The sequence below is a fragment of the Myotis myotis genome, unplaced genomic scaffold (genome assembly GCF_014108235.1).
Source record: "Myotis myotis isolate mMyoMyo1 unplaced genomic scaffold, mMyoMyo1.p scaffold_m19_p_3, whole genome shotgun sequence".
NCBI lineage: Eukaryota > Metazoa > Chordata > Mammalia > Chiroptera > Vespertilionidae > Myotis > Myotis myotis.
This window is the reverse complement of record NW_023416335.1, coordinates 50800681-50816723: the sequence shown is the minus strand read 5'-3', so window position 1 is coordinate 50816723 and position 16043 is coordinate 50800681. Positions and strand designations below refer to the sequence as shown.

Genomic DNA, 16043 nt, shown 5'->3' with positions numbered 1-16043 from the left:
CCAGTCAGAATTTAAGGCCTTCTGGCCACTGGCTCAATGTTGTGGACCCCATTTATGGTACCAAAGACTGAACTCAGTAACACCATGAGGCTGTGTTGTGAGGCTCTAATAGAACTCTCAGTGGCTTTTAATTTCCCTTTCAAAAATAAACTGAGTATTTGCAACAGGGCATTACACATATACAGAAAGAATGAAGCCACTCAGAGCTTATGAAAAGGGAAGACTATCCTTGTACAATGTCCAAAATGAATATTTGAATTGCAGCAGGACTAAAATAAAATGAAAAGTAATCACAATTTACTTAGAAGATTAACTTCAATTACACTTGCGCTGTTAGAGATTAGAGACTGTGATAGTGAGCTGAATGATGTGGATAAAATGGTTGGTTAAATGAAGAAAACATGAAATCTTTGTTATTGTGCTGGCTACACAAAAGTGGGACTAAATAACACATGTGGCCTACCATATCACAGAGTTGTCTACAAGCCAGGGTAAAATAAAAGCTTCCCAAAGAGTGCCACCTTTGAATAACTACCAAATAAACATCACCTGATTCTCATTCTTGTCTTATTGATTCCTAAAGTTAATCTTTCTTTGCCAGAAATCTTTCTACCTGTCTAAAAAATAAAGTTAAGTCTTTTGTCACTGGTAATGAATATGATTATTTCCCTCTAATTCAGAAATATTCTTACTAAAGCAAAAAACTTAAGCATTTCAATTTTAAGTTTACTTTTGCACCTTTATGTCCCAAGCTCTTTTTATTATCTTTTTCCACATTGTTATTGTCTGTTTCCAATTGATTTTTAACAATAAATATTTTTCTGGTTTTTACATACAGTTTCCTGGTTTGAGGGAAAATGTATACGCATTACACATGTTTCATACCTTTCCAATATGATTTCTTTCTAAAATCCAGTTTATATTCAATTGTCATTAAATCTGCCCTGAAGGTAGAGTGTACCAGTAAAATGCAACCTTAGGCATAGTTTTTAATTCTATAAAAATGGAGCCATCAATACAAGACTAATGATGAATTCCAAGTCTATACATTCCTCCCTAGACTCTCTCTGAGCTCCATATTTTCATGTCCAACAGCCCACCCAGAATATGTATACAGGCATCTCAAAGTTAACATACTCAAACTTTAACTAGAACCTAAAACCTGCTTCCTCTAACCTTTCCTCTGCGCTCTCTCTCTCTCTCTCTCTCTCTCTCTCTCTCTCTCTCTCTCTCTCTCTCACACACACACACACACACACACACACACACCCTCACACACACCTATGTGTCCTTTCCTTCACTCCCACCTCTGCTCTAATAGAGTTCTTTTGGACACCAAACATTTACCATCCAGCCTCCTTCTGTCCACTGCTACCACTACTGCCCAAACACCATCATGTCTTTCCCAAACTTTGCAAACTTAGCAGCTCCTTGCCTTCTATTTTTTGCCCCCTATAATTGACTTTCAAAATTGAGTCAAAATAACTATTTAAATATACTATTTGGATCATATCACTTGGCTGCATAAAACTCTGCTATACTTGAACTAACATCTAAATTCTATGCTATGGCTTATAAGTCATTATCTGGCTGCTCTCTACCTCTTCAACTTCATTTCTGCCTTTGTTCAAATATCAGCTATTCTTGCCTTCTTTTTAATCATTTTTTTTTCTTTTTCTTTTTATTGAATGTACTGGGTTAACAAAATAATACAGGTTTCAGGTGCACAACTCTGCCACACATTTTCTATACACTGTACTGTGTGTTCACCATCCCCAGTCAAGTCTCTGTCTATCACGATTTCTAATCCTGAAAAAGCCATGCACAACTTTTAATCAAGATGTTTTGTCCTTGCTAATTTATTTCCCATGACTCCTCTTTCTCCTAATCTTCAAATAATTGTCTCATAATTTTTCACTCAGTTCATGGAATATCACCTCAGAGAGGACTTCTATGACCACCCTAAATAAAAAATATCATCACCTCCTTCCACTTTATTTTAGTCATAGCTCTTCATTATACAAGCTTATTTTAACCATTATTTTTGTTTACTTTTCTTTAATTCCAGACAGAACATAAATTTAGATGAGGAGAAATTTAGTCTGTTTTCTTTGGCTTTAGAACCTCTGCACAGATGCCTGGCATGTAGTAACTGATCAATAAATATGTTTACAATGATTACAAAATAAAATTTTCATTATTCCCAGTTGTTTTTTCTTTCTTTCTTTCTTTTTGTTCTTGTTTTCTGAATTTGGCTTAAGTTATATCTCCCTAACAATACTATGTTGCCTCCTTGAAATATCTGGAGGTAAGTGGTACATATATCACTGATAATTGTATTACTCTTGAAGAATACAATATTATAAAGTTTGTAGTAAAAATATTTCTCAGTCATTGTCTAATAGCCAACATAACTAGGGACTGAAATTTCTTTTCTTGAAATATGTCATAGTAGTTTAAGATATTAGGAACTAAACAAAACATATTTATAAAATAGAACAATTCTATTTCCAGTCTGTGTATCTGATTACTCGCCAATTGTGTAAATTGAATTTGCAGAAATGTTAATTTAATAGGCACCCTAATAGCAATCCATGTAAAAAGGCTAAAAAAAAAATATTAAAAAACTGGCATAGATAGTTTGGGGCTGGCTATAAGTGATGTCATGCTTATGCAAATGTTAAAAAGTGCTCTGATCTGACTTTCTTCTTAATTTAATTTATAAATTTAAGTAAAATAGTAACATGGCATTCCATGTAATTCATTTGTTGGGGATCATTGCTGTTTTCAGCTGTTGGTTTCTTGGCTTCAGGTCTTACTCCTCATAATATCATAACGTAAGATGCAATACCCTCCTGGAATACTCTGCTTCTTATGTCTTAATGTCTAACATACAAAATGCCGTCTGTAACATGAAATCTGGTTGTTGGAGAGCTGACCATTTGGGTGAAAAATAAAAATGCCATCCAAAGTTTTGTTGAAAAATTTAAAAAATGTAACATTTTTCTGACTAAAAAATTAATAAGGTTAAACTCTCTCCTTAAAGTATTGAGACACTGAAAAACATTTAGTCATTCAGGAAATAGGGATAAATAGCATTAAGCTCTTTAGTAATTTCATTCCCTTTAAATTCAACTGATAATGGGCTAAATCAAATTAGACTAATTATTTAGGAATCTTGAAATGTTTACCAACATAAATTTTCAACTCAATGATGACAAAGCCAGAGTCAGTCATTTGTTATATGACCACCAAAACAAATCCAGTGCTAAATATATCCAAGTAAATAAAGTTAACTGAACTCACACTGTATCAAATTAGCTACAAATATTATCTAACTGAACAGGAACAAGCAAATAATTATTATGTGGCATCATTTAAAATATTATATAACAAAATTTTAGATATAATAATTTAGTCATATAGAATTACTTATAATTATATAAAATAATGACCTGGGTTTCAATAAATATAAATACCTGGATAAAAACAGGTAGATATTATTGTGGTGTGTATAAAATGGCATCATTTCAAATTCATTCACTATTTTGTAATCTTGTTATTTTATGGAAGTAGCAAAATGTTCTACATATGTACACGTAATACTATTTAAATCATATTATTATCACAATAATGAGTATTCTTTTCTCATATCATGCAGTTTGAAAATGTTAAAAATATATTGATTTTAAAAATAAAAGTGCACAATAAATATCACATTTATCTGGGAAGAGTTATTATATTTTATCGCAATAGTGACCCTTTTCTGCTCATCCCCCTTTTGTGAGAGGCAGAAAGTGCTTCATTGAGAACACTATGGCTTGGCCATTTATTATCTATATTTGAAGCATTTCTCATGTTTCACTCTGTATTGACTTTTTCTATTGATAGGCTGCAGCTGGACATGTTTCCTTCCTGTAATTTTCTTCCAAGGAAAGAAATGGAGTTAGAGTAAATGGAACAAGGCATAGAACTGACACAATGCATGGCTTTGCTTACTGCTTTCTGCTTGTTAAACCTTTGTACTTGTGCATCTGGAACAGACTAGTTAGTAACTGAATATTAGGTTTTTCTAAACAAGCATGGCTTTGGGATTATTAGCTTTACAGTAAAATTGAAAAAGTATATATAATAATATATTAATGTTGCTATAATCTATTTTATATATAATATAAAAACCTAAATTCCCAGAGACAACTGTACTGAAATTCTTATGACATTATAACATAGTTTATTCAGTTTCATTAACTCATATTGGATTTCTCAAATAACTAGAATTGGAAAATTATCATTCACCTGTTAAGATAAAAACTGGTTTGATTGGTTCATTTTAAAATGATTAGTCAGAAAACTCTTACTGATGTTAAAATTAGACATTTTCCCTATTTTCCCAAAGAAAAAATGAAATTGAAACCAGAAAGGATTTAAAGTGCTTCTTTCACTTTACAACACTGTTTTAAAATTTTAAACTATTTGTATAATAGTTAGTAAAAACGATGTGACTACTGCACTTTTCCAAATGGCCAAAACCATCACATACTTAAAAGAAAGAAACACAAAATTATAGTGGCAGCCTTTAAAAACTGCCAATGATATACTATTTTATAATTACAATGATGTATATATCTCATCTTTGCTGGTCATAAACTTCTTGAGATTAGAACTGCCTTATTTTCTTTTCCCAAGAGAATGTCTACAATATTTTTCACGTAGTAACTGCCAATTTTTTGTTGCCAATTGAACATTTACATTCTAAAGCCTTCAAAATTCTGTAAAATTTTAGATAATTCTTCTCCAAGCTTTTGCAAAGTTCAAGTAGGAAATATAATTATATTTCAAGTATGTAAGGTAATATATATTTAGCATGTAAATGAAAGGAGAAGAGTAATTAATTAGACAACTGAGGTCTCAGTCAATAAAGTGAAATTGCCAGGCAATTGAGGCCAAAGGGTTATACTGGGTTTCAGTATCTAAGATAATTTCTTCAGTGGTCCATTTCATTATAAAAGTATAGTTGTTAAACACTTAGTTTGTTATCTTAACTATCTAACTTTTTCTGTAACCCAATCATATTTCAATAGGCCACAATAGAGTCAATATTGGTTCAGTTTTCAAAATTGTCTTGTTTGTAATATGTGCTTTCCTAAAGCTACCCAGTGGCCTTTCTTTAAATTTCAATGCCAAGAATTTCTTGCCATATGTCCTGTTTCTTTTAATGATATCAGTTTTGGCAACTTTATAGATAAAAGAAAATGCCAGGGGATTATAAGGAAGTTATTTATTTTATCCTTTTTTAAAAAAATGGATCAAGGCCACATTGAAACAGATCATATAACAAAAATCTTGAGTATTTCTTGCATTTGTTGATATTATACAGAATTCACCTTTTAAAAATTAAATATGCTGCATTTGGAATAGATTGTCATAGAGAGAAAATGGACCAAAAGTTAATGCATGCCAAAATTAAATTTTAGCACATTTTATATTTCCATTTTCTTCACATAAGCACACAAATAAAAGAAATGGTATTCATAAATAAGCTAGCAAAAAAGCAAAGTTAGAAAACACTCTACTTAGTATTCTGCCAACACATTGAAAACACACACTTCTGTGTTCACCCTTACAAATTCATCCGTCTCTTTGTGCACACCAAAAAACATTTATTAGTAACCTAGAAAAAGCGATATTGACAAACTGTCCTTGGAATCACCAATATAATTTTAATACTTTCTAAAATGCCTGACAATTCTAATTACATCGTATACTGGTATAAATACTGTTAAGAAAAGGAATCATGTTATGTTGATGATAGATAAACTATTCCAACTTCCTCCTAGGTAAACATGTAAAAATGGTTAAATGATAAATTTCTATGGCAACATCTTAAATTTTAAGATATTCTTAGTTACATCAGCAGCCACAGAATCTACTACTTTCTTTAAAGCAATGGAACTAAACAAAATATCTCTTTTCTCCTTTTCCACCTGGCACAACTACAATCTCTTTTGCTTTGATAAATTAAAGGATGATATAGCTGGAAACAAGATATCTCAACAAAAGCAAATGACAACTACAGTTATGTTAGCATTTTATGTAAAAATAAACAAAAACAAGAAGCTAAGCACATCTAAATGGTAATTATATGACGAGACCATATGTATTATGCATCCTTCAAACCACATATAAGCATATATAAAAGTTTATATATGTAACTATGATCAAGATACTTATCAAAATAAATAAAACACTCTCAAAATAATGTATGTTCTTTTATATGTGTCATTGGAGATCTTTTCTACATAAATTTTAACAAGTATTATTATATATTAAAATATTTGATGACCCTAATAATTTAGAATAAATGTACAGATAATTTAAATTTAATCATATGAATTTTTATAATTCTTAAATTTATATAACACATTCATCTTTTTTTCTTATATGTAAGTCTTCTTACATACTCTTGGAGAACATCTCTTCTAAATGTAGGATGAGTATCTTTTGTTGCAAGACGTACTGGATATATAAAGAGCCGCCAATACATACTCAAATAAGAAGACACAACCTAGGTTCTTTATTTGGAATACCATATTTTAAAAAGTCATCAGGTAAATATGACTATTCATAGAATGAGGTGTTCAAGTTTAAATCCAGCTCCACTATTTAACAGTTATGAATTGAGCTATTGCTTATTCTCCTTTAGCTTCATTATTCTCATTGGTATAATGGAAAAAGCAATATTTTATTAAACTATTCTGTGCTTGTGGAAGTTAAATTAAATAATTATGTAAACCACTTAGTACATGCCTGGTACTCAACGACCACTCAAAACTTATTAAAGCTAATATTTTAAGAATAAGTTTAACCATTTAACCCTATCTTTAATATTATAATTTTTAAAATTAGTATGAAGAAAGGTTCTTGCCCCAGTGCACCCTGTGAGAAGGTTCTAGTTCTGTGAGAAGTTCTAGTTTCATAACTTAGATTAATTATGTATCAGTTTTAAAAATTGCTATCATGCCTCATTAGGTATTTTTAGTTAAGTGTCACTTTCCACCAGAGACTTAGAACATCTGCCATCTTTTCTTTGCCTTCTTAAGGTCATAATACTGTCGAATACCTGGCTCTTCCCTTTCCCCAACTTTCCCTCACAAATAAATCTGTCCATCGCTTACCAGAAACCCAGTTGTACTTTCCATAAAAAGAAGTAAGGCCTTCATATGATAATAAATAAAAAGCAACTTATAATATTTGTAGGTTACAATTTCACCACCATGAAATGTAGTCCACAAACAAAAGAATCAAGAGAGAAAATGATGAATGGCCTTAGGAATAGTCATGGTTTATAATAAAGATTTTATTTAAAAAGCATTAAAATAAATAATACATACTCCAGAACATCACTGTCACTGTTCTGGGAAATTCCTTCTCTCTAGAATATGAGTTCTAGAAGGCAAATCTTCTTACAACTGTTCTGGGGGCTTTCATTTGCTCCTTTACAATCTATATAGATATATATTTTTTCTTGACCTGTGGTCTGCAGTCTTTTAACACTTCTCAATGGTGGATATGTGGTGGAATGCAGACCCCATCAATACGTGTAATTTTATTTGCTTTTTGTCCCTTAACTGCTGATAAAGCAGACCACTTGGAAATCCCAGAGGAATATAATTGAGGCCAGAGTTACATTGGCTCATAAAATTGAAATAGTTCAATGCTGTTTCTTGTTAATTACTGAGTCACAACCAGAAATCTGAATGATGGGATAGAAACACTTCTTTAGGATAATGATTGATTTCCATAAAGATAAGTGTTTTAACAAATTTCAATATGCAGTTGCTGGGGCGGGCAGGGTGGGTGGGCATTAATTAGTTTTACCGTTTTCAGCAGATGTTGAATTCAAAACGCCAGCAGCATCTCAAATGCCAGTCATTAAGGCTGTCTTTCATTGAAGAATGCTGACCAATGAAATCTCCACTCTGTTTAATGAGACCGATCTAGGCAGAGTCAATTAAATCAAATCTTTACTAACATCCTCAGTATATCTGCAGTGTGTGCAGCAGCAGCAGAAGCAGCAGCAGGAGGGATTTCCAGTATTAATAAAGGGATTCACTGCCGCATAAGGAAAAGGGGAAAATAGGGAGGGCGCTGTTGGGGGAAGACCTTACTTAATCCACAGGAAAAGCTGGAAAAGTCGGGGCGGGGATGGAGGGGGAAGGGCCTGGAACTACGGAAAAGGTAAAAGCTAAGTAAGAGGGTTAGAGAAAGAGCCTTAAAGCGGCTCTGGAAAGATTCCACTCCCACCCCTCCCCTTCCCCTGTCCCTTCCACCGCAAATCCAGGTTACCAGTTGCAAATAGGAAGCTGGAAAAATGTAAGGACCAAGAGTTGAAAACATTTTCACTTTAATACTGAAAAAATATGCCATTATAAAATCCTCGAATAGAATTAGTAAGTTTCACGTGCTTCCTCGCTTCTTTGCCCTACTTTGTAAGTAAGATTTACACCAGCACAGAATTGCTACCATAGGATCGCAGCCTAAGCACTAGAGTGACATTAATTGGTCATGCTTAACTGCCTCAAAAATCTTTTCTTTTTTTCTTATTTTTAATAATTACACCGATACTATAATAGAAATCATGGGTACTTATTTTACATTCAGATGGAAGGCCTTATTGGAAATGTATAGAAAAATATTCCCCCTTCAAAACAAAAAATAAAATCGAAACAAACATCACCATCCAAATAAAAGGACGAACCCAACACAACCCGGGAAAACGTCTCTCAACAAAACACATTTTTTTAACTCATAAAATGGACTGATGGCTAACCATGCAAATGTCTTAAATAAAACCTTAACATTTTTTTTTCCACAGTAAACATACTCTCTGAACTGCCTACCGATCACAAATAATGGCGAAATGGCACTTCTGATGAGACTGTACTTGTTTATAGAAAGTTTGATATGATGGGACTTATCAGGTAAGAGGGTGGGTGCTGTGAGCGTGACGCTCTCTCCAGTCGCTCTCTCCAGTCCCTGGAGCGCGTGGATTCCATGCGAGCCATGCAGCACTTGTTGTGTGATTTTTTCTCAGAAGTCAAAGTTACTTATTTACAATACATTCATGCCTTCGTGCAACTGCCCATCCCTGCGTAGCCAACAGGGAACGATCAGGCCCCCTCCTCGCGGGGCTAATCCACAGGGGAAAAATAGATATCTATCTCTCTATATAGATGTGGGTATGTGTGTATATATGTATAGGACCATGACAGCCATCCCCCACCAGTTCTTCTGCAGAGGGCTCGGCACTGTCGGTCTCTGAGCAGGGCCCCTGCTGGGCTTTGTCTAAAGGGGCTCAGCCGGGCTGGCAGCAAAGAGCGATTTGGCAGCGCTCTCCCAGCCACAGTCTGCTCTTTGTTTCCAGGAGGGAGCTAAGGAGTCAGACCCTCTCCGTGGAGAGAGTTCACAGTTATTTATTTACTTGTGTCCATCAAGCCTTGGGGGGCGCACTGGACTTGGGTCTGGGCTCCTCTGACCCCTGGGATGCCGGCTAGGGGAGGGAGCATCGCCTCCCCCCGCTCCCCTGCTCTACGGGGGTCGGGGTCTTAGTCTGAGAGCGAGTGGGAGCCACAGTCATACACTCTGTGTGCCCCGTCCGCGTTGTAAGGCCCATTGTGCCAGTAGGAAGAGTCACAGACTGTCTGTAGGGAATTGATTTCGGACGCCGAAGAGTTGGCATCTCTTCTCTTGGACCGCTTGCGGTTCCGCAGGATAAACACGAGCATGCCCACCACCGTGAAGGCGGAGGTGACGAACACCAGCAGCAGTCCCGGGACCAGCACGGAGATGGACACCCTGCTGGTGTCTAGGTAGGAGTTGGAGTGCGTCCCGGTCTCCGCCAACCCGGTGCTGTTTTTACTGTGCGAAGTGAGCGTGGGCGAGAGCCTGGCGTACAGCTGGGGGCAGATCTCGTCGTTGGAGAGGAGCATGACGTCCTTCCGAAAGAAGTTCACCGGCGTCTCGCACTTGAGGTCGCTCATCAGCACCTCGGACCCCAGGCGCTCCGCCCATTGCTTGAAAGGCACGATGGTGCAGGAGCACTCCCAGGGGTTCCCGTGCAGGTCGATCTGGATGAGGGAAGCTAACTGGTCCAGCACCCCCGCCACCGGGAGGTACATGAAGTAATTATTGTGCAGGCTGAGCTTCGAGAGCGAGACCCCGGCGAACACGTCCACCGGGAGGGACCTCAGCAAGTTGTTGTTGAGAATGAGGATCCTCAGTTTGGGCATGGCGTGGAAGGTGCCCGGGAGGATGAGCTGGATCGCGTTGTACTCCACGTTCAAGTACTCGAGGTTCTGCAGCCCCGCAAATTTCTCCCGGGACAGTGTGTCCAGGTAGTTGCTGTCCATATACAGCCACCGGAGGTCCAAGAGGTTCTTAAAAGTGTTGTTTTCCACGGTGGCGATGTTGTTGTTGCCCAGGTCCAACAGGATGAGGTTCTTGTAATCCACAAAGTGCGATTTGCGGATGCTGTGGATCTTGTTATCTCGCAGGAAAAGCTCCTGCACGTTGGCGAGCTTGGGCTTCAAATCAGCCAAGGTGCTCACGTTCCGGTTGTTGCAGTTCATCTTTAACCCCGACCCGGGGATGTGGTCGCAGCTGCAGCCCCCAGGGCAGGGCAAGCCGTTGGCTGGGGGTTTGTTTCGGGCGCTGCCGGTCGCTACCGCTGCCGTGGGTCTGATTTTGATCTGCCAGTTGCCAGGGATCTTTGTACCTCCGTTCGGAGCAGAGCCCGGGGTGGCATGATCCTCTTGCCCGCTTGTCTTGAAAGGAGTTGGCAGCGGGCCAGGAGCGAAGGTCTCTTCTTGGGCAGGGGGCGCCGGGAGACTAGAATCCACTCTGTTTTTCAAAGGACACAAGTCCTGTTCGGTGGTTTCATTGAGGTCTTTCCCCTGCAGTCTGGTGGGGGCTTCGCAGACCACTCGGCCGATGAGGGCGTTTTTGGGAATGTTTTCGAGCCATTCTTTCAGGGAGAGCAGATCACAGGTGCAGTCCCACGGGTTATCCTCCAGCAGGATCTCGGCAATGCCAGGGATTTGCTCCAAGACCTCCTCATAGGGCAGCGTCTTCAGCCTGTTTCCCCGGAGGTCGAGGTGGGTGATGGGCACGTACTGGAACACGTTGGCAGGTAGGGTGCTGATGAGATTGTCGTTCAAAATGAGCACCTCCAGCTTGTTTAAGTCTTGGAAGGCCCCCGGGTCTATATCCCGTAACAAATTAAAATCAGCCTGGAGGTATTCCAGATCGTCCAGCCCCAGAAAAGTCTGCTTTCGAAAAGACTTGATCTTGTTGTTGTTGATATGCAGCCTTTTCACCAGCTGCAGCCCCAGAAAAGCCCCGGGAACGATTTCATGCAAGCCATTGTTTTCCATGTGCAAACTAACCGCATTATAAAAGTTCGCAAACTCATTAGGGAAAAGTCGAGTGAGGGAATTGCCATGCAGAAATAGATGGTAAAACTGGGAAGTCGGGGCTGTGAAACGCTGCAGACTTGTAAAGCCCTTTTTTTCACAGTCTACGTGGAGGTCCCCTTCTATCTCATTGCAGGAACAGATCTTCTCTTTGCAAACGTCCCCTGTAACGTTTCCAGCGGCAAAACAAAGAGACGTCTCCAGCAATAGAATCCAAAGCAGCATTTTTAAAGCGAGCAATTCATCCCGATCTCATCACAAAGTAACAGCGACCATCCTGCTCGCCACAGACACAATTCAAGTTCATTTAGTGCTCCAATGTCCGAACCCAGGGAAGGAGAAGAAAAGGGTTTGGGGGGCTGGGGTGGATTCCTTCCTCCCTAACCCCCCCGCACTGCAACAACCCAGGCGCCAGTCAATAATTATACCCACAAACTATCCAGGCACGTAGTGCAAGGCAAGCAAAAAAAAAAAAAAAAAAAAAAAAAAAAAGTAGAAAAATAACCCCACTCTCCCTAAACCTTTTTAAAAAAGAGGTTAAATATATACGTATAAATTAAAAAATGCACACTTAACAGAATCCCATCTAATGGTCTTCACTAATGAAAGGGAACAATGCTAGTAATTAGAAGCAAGTGCATGTTAGAGAAACAAGCAGAGGGTTTGCAGCGTAGTACAGGCGCACTGCCTGTGCATGGCTGTGCGTCGGACTGACCTTGCCTCTCTGATACAAAGCAGGGGTTTTCGGCGGCTTCCGATGGTGAGGCAGCTGGTGGAGTTCTTGCTGTAGCTGTGGGTTGCCGAGAAGTCCCCCCCCCCCGAGGTGCTGTCCAGTCCCCCCGGTGCTGAAATCACGCTCGACCGAAACACTCACACTGCTGAACCAATGGCGCTGGAAAATTTCCGCAATCGCTGCGTTTTGTGGCTGTCCATCCTTTTCGTTTCCTTCCCTTCGGGTCCTCTTTAGCCTTTTTTCCCCCCCTGGGCTCTGGATCTCGGTTACAAGCTCGTTTCTTGTTCTCCTTCTCTTGCTTCTGCTCTTTCGGAATTACGTGGAGGGGGCGGAGGGCGGGGGGCGAGTTGTCTGAGGGAGGAAGAGAGCGCGAGAATGGGGAGGGGAGAAAGAAGAGAGTTGCTAAGAAGCTCTGCTCGTTCCAGCCTGGTGCACTCTGAAAGATCTGACACCCTCTGCTGATCTGCAGTAGCAAAAATCCATCTGGTGAGGGAATGCTGAAGGAAAAAAAAAAAATCAATCCACGTACAGGGCAAGCGTTAAAAATGTGGGCATTAAAGGCTGTCATCCACGTAGACGCTTTTATTTTAAATGGATTATTTAATTATTTTTGCATGCTGGAAACTTTACCCTTTCCTTTCCTTAATGACCTCGCAGCACCCACTAGCTCCAGTGTTTGGAAAAGAGTGCTTTTAAAACATTTATTTCCCAATGGCTTGAATAAAATTAGTGTCAGGGTGTCAAGCGAACAGCAATTTGAGGTAATTATACTGCACGCCATTTTCATCCGTGCTTTAAATGCATTTCTTCCGTCTCTGCAGTACAGTGTGTTTTATGCTACTTGATGTCTTTGAAACCTTTTTTTTGTTTGGTATATTGAAAGTGGCTATTTGAAAAATATATTCATATCACATATTTTATATAATAGCATAATTGGGTATGGATTTTTTGTTGCAAGGTATATAATTTAGGCACATTCTTTTCTTTTTAAAACTTGGTATAGAATTTTTAGTCAATTTGGTCATTGAGAGTTAGAGGTTTCTCTGATTTTTCTTGAATGTTATTTGTCTGCAGGGTGAAAACACAATGCTCGCTAGCTAACGTCTTTGATTCCAGATTTGAAAGATTTCACTGAGAACCGGAAAAGGAAGGAGGGGGGCAGGGAAAAAAATCCCAGTTTGATACCTGAGTGCTCTTAAAAATCCACTGGCAGACAGCATGCACAGGCCACCCACACAACACTCCCCCCTTACCCCCCCCCCCCCCCACACACACACACACTCATACACTGTCACAGTCACTGGCTCACAAAGTTTCCATAACCATTCCGATGGATTAAAAAATGCATACAAGTAAATAACCAGTTGCATTTTGAGAGGAGATAGCAATCCGTGGTCTCTAAGGCTTGGGGTGGGGGAACTCTGTCTCTGGGTAGCAGGCAGTGGCTCCCTGGCTTAGGATGGTGGGCTCACTGGAGCTGAGGGAGAGCAGCTCACAGGCTTTTCAAAGGGAAGGAATTGCCGGGTCCCTCAAACTTTGAAGGAGCTTATAAAAACCAAGTTCAACAAACATCTGTGACGGGAGAGAATGTGAAAGTGCTGCCTCTCAGAAGGCTATTTTGCTGACTTTTCTAATAAGAATCGACACCTTTTCCCTCACTGCATTCCAAAAAGTGTGTGCATCATTTTAGGTTTTGAATTTAAAGGACTTTTTTTAAAAAAAAAAAAAAATGTTGTTTGGTCCTTTCTGCAATCAAAACAGAGATCATATGTTTGCATCAGTTTCCCTTTTAATTAGGTTTCACAGGAGTTAGACAGCTGTTACAAGCTTGCTAATCTGCTTAAGGATCAAATATTCAAGGATGTGTGCATTTTTAAAAGACTAGGGAATGAAAGATTTTGGGGAAGGCCTCGGTTTGGGTTCTTGGTTCAAAAGCTAATTCTTAGAGGGGGTTCATATCTATATGCAATATTTTCAAATAATCAAATGTTGTGTTGTCATCTTCTGGTGAAATTCAGTGGGGGTGTAGATAAAGATTCAGGTTGATATGGGAAGTGTGTGTGTGTGTGTGTATGTGTGTGTGTGTGTGGAGAAGAGAGAGAGAGAGAGAGAGAGAGAGACCTTTTTCAGGCAGCCTATTCAATTGCTAAAACAATTCCATTCTTATTTAATTTAACCCATCACTGTATGTAGAAAGAAGAAAAAAAGTATAATCAATTTGAAATTATTTCACTTTTAAAATGTTAAACTGAAGATAACTAGTTAAACTAAAGAAAAAGATACTAGTATTTTTATTTTTTTTTTTGTAATTGTACTCAGGCCTGAAACTTTTTGGCCTCAGAAACCAAACTGAGAAAGGAGGGTGCTTCATGCAGTGTCTGTGATTGATAGGAGGAAAGACTTGAAGAAGAGACATAAAAACTGCTGGCTGCTTAGGAAGAAAAATATTGGTGGTAATCATCTAAAATCACACTTTTAAAATTAATTGGTTACTTGTTTATTCAACTTGCTAAATAAATACTTTATGTGAAAAGACCCAAATAACATATTTAAGTTGATTTTAAGTGAACAGAATTGGTGTAACAACCAATTGGTATTCAGATTTTACCTCCCTCCCTCACCCAATAAACTCTGTGTCTTCCTCACAACTGATTGCTCTTTCCTCTCAAAGCACCAATCACATTAGAACATTTACAGTCAGGATTTTCCTATTTAGATATTTTACAAATTTTCCCACTCCTGCCTCTTCAAATAGTTTGTTATCTCTGCACCCTCAGAAAGCAGTGTGGTAGTGTCCAGATGAGGAACCAAATCTCAGAAGAAATTATGAAGGGTCTATCACCTATATAAAGATAACCACTGCAAAACAGCAAGCAAGGAATAGAGACACGTACATATACTTCTACTGAAAATCTACCCTCACTAATGAGCTAAGAAAATTCTTCTTAAAATAATTTTCATAATAAATGCAGGGTATCCCCAAAACTGTATATACACTTACTAGCTGATTCTATTATATTTTATAAGTGAAATGTATTTTAATAAGCACTACCTTTATTATTATTCAAAGTGTATATACATTTTTGGGGGGACACACCCTGTATATTTTAAGAAAATAAAGTGGTCTAGAAAAGCATATGCACCACTTCAAAGGCTAACTCTTGCAATACATATAACAGTAAGTTTATTTAAAGGAAATTTAAAAATATAGGAATGTGTACATGATCTAAACATTTCTAATGCCTTAGGGGAGCATTTCTTAGGCATGAACTCTTCTTAAAAGTGTTCTACTATATTTATTTGAGCTCAGGTGAACTATTTCAATTGTTTTGCCTCTCATAAAAGATGATCTCAGGAGCCAGAAATAAAGGACACCACAGATGATGAAAATTGATATTTGCTCAGGGCTGTAGTTTCATTTCTGGTCTGTGGCCAGAAGGATTTCATTTGTACCATTAAATGTTAGAATTTTCTGATTCTGCCTCAAAGAGGTACGTCTCTCAAGCAACAAAAGTTAAGTGTACGCATCACAAAATCATTAAGATTAAAAAAGCAGTTATCAGTTAATGATGGGCATTTTCCCAAATAGCATCAAATTTTCTGATGTTTCCATATGTGCATCACATATTTATGATGAAAGAGTAGAATATCAGCAATCATTATTTAATATACTTTCACCCTTCAGTTTATTTAATCTTTACAATGATTTTATAAAGTATTTTTTAAAAATTTTTAGTAATACTATTTATTTAAGAAATACAAAATTATATATAGAAAGCCCACTTTAGTCTTCCCTCAGCCACACTATTTTTTGTTCCAGGCCAGATAGCTCAGTTGGT

The 16043-nt window shown here is 38.0% G+C and overlaps 1 protein-coding gene across 1 annotated transcript; it reads right to left on the bottom strand.

The window, feature by feature from the left end:
- Positions 1–7347: 7347 nt before the first annotated feature.
- SLITRK1 (SLIT and NTRK like family member 1) lies at positions 7348–11871 on the bottom strand. Its single transcript, XM_036296458.1, has one exon. It carries the CDS (start codon positions 11694–11696, stop codon positions 9606–9608), a length of 2091 nt encoding a protein of 696 aa, XP_036152351.1. The 5' UTR covers positions 11697–11871; the 3' UTR covers positions 7348–9605.
- Between the last annotated feature and the right edge of the window lie 4172 nt (positions 11872–16043).

Excerpts from the sequence above, each read along its gene's own strand:
- SLITRK1 (XM_036296458.1), bottom strand. The coding sequence starts at position 11,696 with ATGCTGCTTTGGATTCTATTGCTGGAGACGTCTCTTTGTTTTGCCGCT.